General features: G+C 46.9%; 1 protein-coding gene across 1 annotated transcript; it reads left to right on the forward strand.

The window, feature by feature from the left end:
* Window positions 1–1,271: 1,271 nt before the first annotated feature.
* On the forward strand, window positions 1,272–5,530 carry SLC25A4 (solute carrier family 25 member 4). Its single transcript, XM_027530239.1, has 4 exons — window positions 1,272–1,722; window positions 3,011–3,497; window positions 4,003–4,143; window positions 5,024–5,530. The coding sequence occupies exons 1-4, from the start codon at window positions 1,612–1,614 to the stop codon at window positions 5,179–5,181; spliced, it is 897 nt and encodes a 298-aa protein (XP_027386040.1). The 5' UTR covers window positions 1,272–1,611; the 3' UTR covers window positions 5,182–5,530.
* The last annotated feature ends 3,933 nt before the right edge of the window (window positions 5,531–9,463 follow it).

Below are 9,463 nucleotides of genomic sequence, written 5' to 3' on the forward strand. Positions count from 1 at the left end.
TGCCTAAATGACTTTTCTGTTTATGCTGAATTCTTGACCTTCTTCCTGACCTTGGTAAATGTGCACTTTCATACAGCTCACCTGGTTTCTGAACTCTAGCCTGCTCCATCCTCAAATAAATGTGTACCCTTTATGGTGCTGGCACCCAGCTAAGTGACCTCTGCTCTACTGAAGCCTCCAAACCCAGGATGACACATGGCTGCAGCTCACTCAGTGCCTAGCATGATGTCTGTCTGCACCAAGCTCATGGAAAAAAAAAAAAGAATAAACTTTGTCCAGTGTACAAAGGAACGTTAACAAACATGGCAAGAGATTGGATAGTGAAGAGAGTTTAGATCAATCATTCTAGGGGAAGGAACAGCTGTATTTGAAAAGTTGTATGATTCTATGAACTGTCAAAAAATAAGTTAAGGGAAATCAAAGCTCATACTAACTTATTTTCTTAAATACAAAAACTAATTGCAATCAATTCCAGGACTAGACAGACTATATCTCCCCAAAGCCAGGTGTCTATTAAAAAACAGGCAAAAGCAGTCAAGCATTCGACCTTCTCTTACTTAACATTCCCCAGTCATCCAGCTGCTCTGATGGGAAGGGTAACAGCACCGACTCTCAAGAAGCTGCCAGCTGCCTGCGAACATTCTGCCCAGAATATTTGCTGAGATTCTATTGAGAACAGAGTGGAACATTAAACCCTTAAGGGATTAAAAAAAAAAAAAAGACCTATAAGGTCCTCCTTATTTGAGTTATCAGGGGCTGTGTATCATGGGGTGACAGACAGATCGAACAGACAAACGACACACACATACTAAATACTTGCTAAATAAGTGTTCACCTAGTGGCACCCCTACCACTCGGCCTGCCCTGGTGGCGCTGAGTGCCTGGCACAGAAACACTTGCTAGCGGAATGAATGATTGAACGATTTGAATGGACAGAAGAAGGGATTCAGCAGGTTGCCACATTAGATGAAGCAATCACAGCATCAAGTGACGTTAGTGTATTTATTCTGGCGGATCTTAATTTGTGAGCGCACACTATTCTTTAAGGGCCCTCATACAGGCAGGAAGCTCTGGACACAGTTTCAAAGAAGAAAAGAGAGCCTTCCACGCCTCGGCTGGGGGCGGGTCGCGTGCAGACCCGGGGTTAAGGCGAGCGGGGCTGGAGGCCGCGGGTCCCGTGTCCGCGTCCAGGTCGGCCTAGGCCTCCTGTGCTATAAATACAGCGGCCCACATGCTGCAGAGACACGGTGTTCCCTGCACTCGCGGGACAGATAACATGAATTTGCCCTTTAAATGTCCCAAGTAAAGGTACAGCCCCTAGCCCACCCCTGCCTCCCGGAAGCGCCTTCGCCCCCGTTGCCCTCTGCAGAAGAGGGGGCGGGCCAGGAGGCGGGGTTCCGAGCATCTGTCCAGCCAATGAAAGAGGCGCGAGGGGCCCCGGGCCCCCGCCTCCTCTCGCGAGAGCCTGGGCGGGTTATATAAAGAGGGCGGCGGGGCGAGGCGAGTGGCCCCTTCGTGTCGCGCAGGGTCTGGAGCAGGGGAAGCCGGGGCTGCCCGGGCGGAGACAGCGAGAGCGCGTCTCGCGGAGGCGGTGTGCGCCCGGCTGTCACCATGAGCGATCAGGCTCTGAGCTTCCTGAAGGACTTCTTGGCCGGCGGCGTGGCCGCTGCCATCTCCAAGACTGCTGTCGCGCCCATCGAGAGGGTCAAACTGCTGCTGCAGGTGAGGACCTTGCGGGCGCGGTGAGCGGGGCGCGGGCGCGCGAGACCGGGCGCGCGGGGCCCCGGCGAGCCGCGGGGCTGCCCCCCAGATCCGCGCTAGGCCCCGGGCCCGGCGCACGGCCTGCACGAAGGGGAAGGTGCCCTCTGCGCAGACAGGTCCAGCGTCAGTAGCGGATTCCTGGTGTCGGGTGGCGCCCCGCGTGCGGGTGTCTATATATGGAAACCCACCCCGAGTAGGTTGCAGCCAGCCAGATCCTGCTCCGGGGACAGCGCGGGCACTCAGGCCTCTTGGGTCGGCCTCACCTCTTGATTTTCAGAGCCCCTTGCACCCTCTTCTCAGCATCCACCTTTTACGATTAACAACATCGAAATAATTAACTACTCAAGATTATTACGGTGTCCAGTGTGCCATGCTGTAGCCATTATTCTATTATTCATTCATCTTGCTATGACCTCTGTAAGATAGATACTGTTTCCCCCATTTTGCACATAAAGAAACAGGTCTTGAGAGACCAACACTTTTCAAAATAAACTCAGATGGCCTTATTCATCCTTTCCCCAAATCTTTTCCTCCCCAGCCCTGATCTCTGAATGGCTTGTTCTCATCATCTCACTGCCCCCCCCTTTTTTTTCACTTGCCCAAAAAGCAAGGATCCCTCCATGAGGAATTGGGCATTCTCAATTTGGGAGTCAAAATGATCTTGTTATTACAAGAAAAAACCCCAACAAATGGCCCTCAGCAACAAACCCCTCAATACTTGATTATTTGGATATGCTTGGAAAATGTCAGGCTCCAATGCTGAGTGGATTCCTTCTTCTTCTGTTGGAACACCTACTACTCAGAGACTGTGTCTTCAGGGAGACTAAAGAGAGACGGAGAAATCCTCACCTCCTGCCCATCATATCTGTCAGATCAGAGCAGGTGTCCTTTGGGCCAGGGATCTTTAATTATTTCTGTCTCCCAGTAATAAACCCCTAGTACAGTTCTGGCACCTAGGGAAAATGCAGCAAATCAATGTCTCCCTTTACGTAATCAAATCATCCTTTTCAGTGTATTTTGGAGCAGAACTGTTTCTCTCAAATGCCCTGGTAATTGAGGCAAGACTGGGTTTAGGGGACTCAGTGTCCAAGTAGCTAAGACTTCAGTTTACTCAGTTGTTCATTTGATTTCCCCATACTTTTTAAACAAGGAAATCAGGAAGCACAAACCTTCTTGTTCTCCTGCCCTCTTCTCTCGGCCCTCCCTGTCCCCCCCATCCCCCTCCTCCCCCGCCCCTCTCCCATTGCAGGTCCAGCATGCCAGCAAACAGATCAGTGCTGAGAAGCAGTACAAAGGGATCATTGATTGCGTGGTGAGAATCCCCAAGGAGCAGGGCTTTCTCTCCTTCTGGAGGGGTAACCTGGCCAACGTGATCCGTTACTTCCCCACCCAAGCTCTCAACTTCGCCTTCAAGGACAAGTACAAGCAGATCTTCCTGGGGGGCGTGGACCGGCATAAGCAGTTCTGGCGCTACTTTGCCGGTAACCTGGCCTCCGGTGGGGCAGCTGGGGCCACCTCCCTCTGCTTTGTCTACCCGCTGGACTTCGCTAGGACCAGGCTGGCTGCCGACGTGGGCAAGGGTGCCGCCCAGCGGGAGTTCACTGGTCTGGGCAACTGTATCACCAAGATCTTCAAGTCTGATGGCCTGAGGGGCCTCTACCAGGGTTTCAACGTCTCGGTCCAGGGCATCATTATCTACAGAGCCGCCTACTTTGGAGTCTATGATACGGCCAAGGGTGAGAGAAGGGTGTCAGGGGGCGCAGAGCTGAGAAGGATGTGTGCAGAGAGGATCCTGAGGGGTGTCTAACTCATAAAGGACTTTGTCCTGTTAATCTCACTTTCCCCTAGTCCCTGGGCTAAACTGTGGAGGTGGTGAGGTGGGGATCAATAGCTGGGGGACTCTCCTTGTCCTCTCCTGCACTACCCTGGCCTTGAGTTACTCGGAGAGGGCAAAGGGGGTGCTTGGCTCCTTTTATCAGTTACCAAGTTTAACTTGGAGCCACTTCAACACGTCCTGTGCGCGGGGCACCACTCGGGCTTTGCGGGTCCAGGGAGGGTTGGCAGCACCAACTTGTGTTGGCTGCTTGGTTACTCCTGAGGCACCCCTCGCGGGGCAGGCTTTTCTGGAAAGGTGGGGCGTGGAGTTGCGGTGCCCTGTTCTCCGTCCCCACCTGCTTTTTGCTCAGCTGCTCGGAGGAGGAATCGCGTCATGGCCATTTGGCTTGTTGGCTCTGCCCACAGGGATGCTGCCTGACCCCAAGAATGTGCACATTATCGTGAGCTGGATGATCGCCCAGACTGTGACGGCGGTAGCGGGGCTCGTGTCCTACCCCTTTGACACTGTCCGCCGTAGGATGATGATGCAGTCTGGCCGGAAAGGGGGTAAGCCCGAGACCCACGAGAATCTTACTTTTCTGCTCAAGGAGAATGCTAGTCAGTGCTCTTTACAGCCTGCATTCTTCTCAGTTGTTAGAATTGAGATAAAAATTTAAGAAAGATTGTGATGAATCCTCCCTAATGTTCTAAACTATTCCTTTAAAGATTTGGTTTGTTTTTATCAAAGAAGTAAGAACACTGAAAATGGGATATGGTTTGGTTCACCTGGTTTGTGAACTTAACTAGGTAGCTAGCATCATAGAGGCCTTAGGCCTTTTTCCCTTAGAGCCTGGGTGCAGAAATTGAAGTAATCAGCTGGTTTATTTTAAAATGTTTCTTACCTGGTTTTACAAGTATTATTGGGGAGAGTGATTTAGCTGGGGGAGAGATGGCCTCCAGAAGTTTGTGGCAATAGGAAAAGTTTTGGCTTCAATAGGTTGAAACGTAAGAAATTGCCATTGTAACAGTAAGAAACACCGAGTATAATTAGTTTCATTTGCTTTAACCTAATAATTGTATCTCTTGCTTTCTAAGAGTATAATCTGAGATTGGATCTCAGTGTTCTCATCAATAATAAACAGGACCCCCCAGCTTAATACTTCTGCTTCCCCGTGCTCCCTTCCTGTTTCTCTTTTTGACTTATGTGAATTCGCTGGTTCATTGCCCCAGTTCTTCACTTGATCTTGAGTTGAACTAGGAATCTAGAGACCCTCCCCAGCGGTTATGCGAGGGGAGGCGCTGTCCCATTGAATGTGCTTAGAGCTGGGCAGAAGACTCAAAGTGACCTTTTATAACACTGAAAACAAACTCTGCAGGTGTCTTTCAGAGGAAGAGTCTCTTTCCTCCGGAATCATGGAGCCCTTACCAACAATGTTTGTTTCCACAGCTGATATCATGTACACTGGGACAGTGGACTGCTGGAGGAAGATTGCAAAAGATGAAGGACCCAAGGCTTTCTTCAAAGGTGCCTGGTCCAACGTATTGAGAGGCATGGGCGGTGCTTTTGTATTGGTATTGTATGATGAGATCAAAAAGTTTGTCTAATGTGATTAAAACTCGATTTCATTGGTTCCAGATCCATTGTGTGGTTTAATAGACTCTTCCTAAGGGGAAGTAAAAAGAAAGATCTGGGATGAAACCAGATTGAAAGGAATACCTCAGAGGGGGGAAAAAAAGCTTAAGTATTCATTAAACCACAAATGTATTTTGTATTTATTTTACATTTAAATTTCCACAGCCAATAGAAGATAACTTATCATACTTATATAATTAACTGAAGAACTGATCATGAATAACTTAATGTGAAATGTCAATAAAGACCACTTAATGCATGTTCTCTATTTTACTGAATTCTTATTAACTGCCAAATGGATTAAAAGCATAAGACCATAAATCTTATTTTCTAGCATGACTCATTTATATAACTCAGTGGACAAGCTTCTAAATATCAGCTATTACACTGTGTTATCATGTGAACACCTAGAGTACTTCAGAGTTATGGTTTTAAAACTGAAATAGGTTATGTTCTTTCTCTTTACCTTACACCATACTGCACAGCCTCTTAGTGGTAACATGGATTGTGGCTTCCATAATCTCACCATATTTTATGCAATTTTCACACAGTCTTCAGGACTTCTGAGATTCCACTAAAAGCTTTAAATCACAGTTTCAGGAGCTTTGCATGGTTAGGAAGTGCTATCAGTGCCTTTAGAGAACTGTGATACTTGGAATTTTATGACAGGTGGACAGTAGTCATTGAAATCAGTTAGCAAGCTAGCACTGAAATCTGTTGGATCCTGTGGAAGATACAAAAAGGCAGAAGTCCATTGGGAAAGAAGGCAGAAGTCCATTGGGAAAAAAAAGCTTAAGTGGGGTTAGGAGAGAGGTGGGACTTGGCATTGTTACATAGTGTAACATTTAATAGCAGTACAATGAATCTTGGCTGAGGAGAACTAGAAGCCAGAGGGAGCTGGGCGGAAGGATAGAATAGGCCTTGAGAGAAAATAACTAGACTCAGATACATGGGTGTAGAAAATCTCTGCCAGCACTTCTTTTCTGCAACAATTTATCAAGACCTGGAGGAAAAGTCAGTTTGGGACTTCACTCTGGTAAGTCTGTGAGCCAGAGGAAAACAAGGACAATTACACAATGGAAAGTAAGCATTTTGCGTCCAGAAGACCACACGATTCATAGGGTCCTCGCTTGCTGGGAGTGACCTGCGTACACAAACCCCTACGTGTCGGGTGAAGCCTGAAGGGCAGGCACGTGCCTTCTCGGTCCTGACAGGTGGCTGAGGGGTGCCTCTGCATGCTCTGTTCTTGACCCGCCTCCTCCCCAAGTTCTCCCACCTTCTCATTCCTGCCTCCCCGGTTTAAAAAAAAAAAAATTGGCTGCCTTGTTCTCCTCCAGTAGCTAAGGTCTGAGTTTTGCCACGTCCAAGGTTACATCCATCTTAATCTAGCAGTTGTCTCTGCCAACAGAAAAGGCCAACAGAGAGCCTCTCAAGCGCATCAAAGCCAAGTCGCAAGTATGGGTCATTAGGGGCCTTTAGATACATGTCTCATTGGCTTTCTATCCTAAAGGTGATCTGAAAAGTCCAAGCTCTGCTGCTGATGGAGAGAAAAGAGGGCAGGCTAGTAGGACAAATGCTTCTGTGGAGTGGCTCTCTAGAGAAGGTCAGCCCTAAGTTAGCGCAGGGGGAGGGAGGGTGGGGGTGTTGGGGGCCGATATGGAAGCAGGTGGGCAGTGCGAGCAGTGGAAGACCCCTGGGCCCTCTCTGGCAGGAACAGGAAGTGGAGAAGGGGATTCAACATTTACTTAATGGTGTGATTATCTCCCTTTTTCGTGTGACCCACAAGTCAGCCTCTCCCATGAGTGTTAACCTCCGTGCCCTCAGGAATGGATGTATAAGGAGCCTGTGCAGTCAGCCTTCACCCCAGCTCCTTTACGACCCGGAGCCCCCAGGCCCCTCAACCTTGGATGGGCAGCACCTCCCTGGACTGCCTTGTCTTTTCAATCCCCTCACTGAGGGTCCATTCTCCCAGGAGGTGTGTGAAAGTTGTGGAGATGCAGCTGGAAGGCTGAGAATTGGAGAGTGATTCTGAGAGTGTCTGGGGGGTGGGGAGGGAAGGGTCACACCTCTGGGTAGCCTCCCGAAGCAGGAAGAGAGAACCAGGGACAGGGCAGCCCCTGCAGTCCTGGAGGCCGGCTTTCAGCTATCTCATCCCTTTAGCTGGATATAGGAGACTGGAGATTGTGAGCACCCCTGCTGCCTGCCGTCAAAAGCAAAAGTAAATCTCTGGAAGAAAATACCACCTAGAGCAGGGGTCAACAAACTTTCTCTGAAGAGCAAGGTAGTAAATAGTTCAGGCTGTGTCGACCAGATGGTCTTTGATAGGGCAGCTCTGCCCTATTGCGACAGCGCCCTGGACTAGACACGAACCCAGGGTGGCTGGTCTGCAAAACTTCATGTACAGACACTGAATTGTGCACTTCTTAGAGTACTGACATGTCACAAAATATTCTTTTGATTTTAAAAAAACACTTGTAAAGGCCACAAAAATGGGCTCTGGGCTGCTGAATATGGCCAACAGGCTGTAACTCTCTGTACCCTGATCTAGGGCTTCACATTTTTCCTACAATTTTTCATATAAACATAACCAAAACCACAAATTAAATTTAAAACAGCCTATAAAAATACATTCTAAAGAGCCACAGAGTAAAACGTGAAAATCAGAAGAGATATTCAAAAATGTTTTGACCTTGATAAAAATGGGGTCTTCCCTGGTGGTTCAGTGGTAAAGAATCTGCCTGCCATTGCAGGAGACTCAGGTTCGATTGCTGGGTTGGGAAGATTCTTTGGAGGAGGAAATGGCAACCCAATCCTGTCGTATTCTGGCTTGGGAAATCCCATGGACAGAGAGGAGCCTGGCAGGCTACACTCCATGGGATTGCAAAAGTCAGACATGACTTAATCACTAAACAACAAAAATACCATGTTATCAAAACTTGTGGGAAACAGCTAAAGCTATGATCAGAAGAAACTTACAGCCTTTGATGCATTTATTAGAAAAGACAACAACAACATTAGAAAAGAAGGGCTGAAAATCAGTGAACTATACGTCCGTTCCAAGTTTTAAAAAATGACACCAAATTAAACCCAAAGAATAAAGCTGGAACTAAATAACTTAGATAACAGAATTAGTGAAAAAGAGGCAACCAACAATGCCAGGTGAACTGCATATCTAAGTGTGAAAGGTAAAATTTCCAGAAGGTAATAAAACAGCATTTTTTCAAGTCCTCAGGTAAATGAAAATTTATAAAATCCAACATTTAGAAAAGTACTAATCATGCAAGAAAAGACCGACAAACTGGATTCTGAATAGAGACACAGAACATTAAGACTGTATTATGGTGGTTCCAGAAATATCTCTAAGTAGATTAAAACAGTCAGCAGAATTTTAAAACCAAGTACAAATTTCTGCTGTAATGTAGTCTGATTTGCTAGAGCTCAAATATACTACCAGCAGGAACTGCTCAGTGATTTACTCCAATGGCACTATTGTTATTTAACCCTTATCAAAAAAATTCATAATGGTTTAGCAGCAAGTTTTAAAGAGAGTATTTCTTATCATTCATAATACACATCATACATATGGAATGTTGATGTGAACTTTAAAAAAAACACTCATTCAAGCTATAAGAGTGTCTATTGTATTCAAGCTATAAAAGAGTGATTTCCTGAAGGACTGTTGCCGAAGCTCCAATACTTTGGCCACCTGATACAAAGAGCCCACTCACTGGAAAAGACCCTGATGCTGGGAAAGACTGAAGACAAAAGGAAAGGGGTGCAGCAGAGGATGAGATGGGTAGATAGCACCACAGACTCAAAGGGACATAAATCTGAGCGAACTCCAGGAGATAGAGCAGGATGGGCGGGTCCGGCGTGCTGCCGCCCACGGGGTCACCAAGGGTTGGACACGACTTATCGACTGAACAACACTTGTAGCAACATAACAATTATGATGTGGTTTAAAGAGATGATCGAGAGTGTAATTTTAAGCATTTTCCCACATAAACATCATACTTCCAAAGATATAAATAACTAATATCCTCTTTTCAATTTCATTCTCACTTAATTCTTAGTCATGGAGGCATGTAAAAATTATTATTCTAATTTTTACAATGGGAACAGGAAGACAGTGCATTTGAGAGACCGACACAGGATCAAAACTCAGTTATCTTTGATTCTTTTCTTCACTGTGCCCAGGATGAGTTCTTCATGCCTAAAAGACATTATGGTAGACTCGGAAATTAAAAAAGAACG

Source organism: Bos indicus x Bos taurus, chromosome 27 (genome assembly GCF_003369695.1).
Source record: "Bos indicus x Bos taurus breed Angus x Brahman F1 hybrid chromosome 27, Bos_hybrid_MaternalHap_v2.0, whole genome shotgun sequence".
In the NCBI taxonomy this organism is placed as follows: Eukaryota; Metazoa; Chordata; class Mammalia; order Artiodactyla; family Bovidae; genus Bos; species Bos indicus x Bos taurus.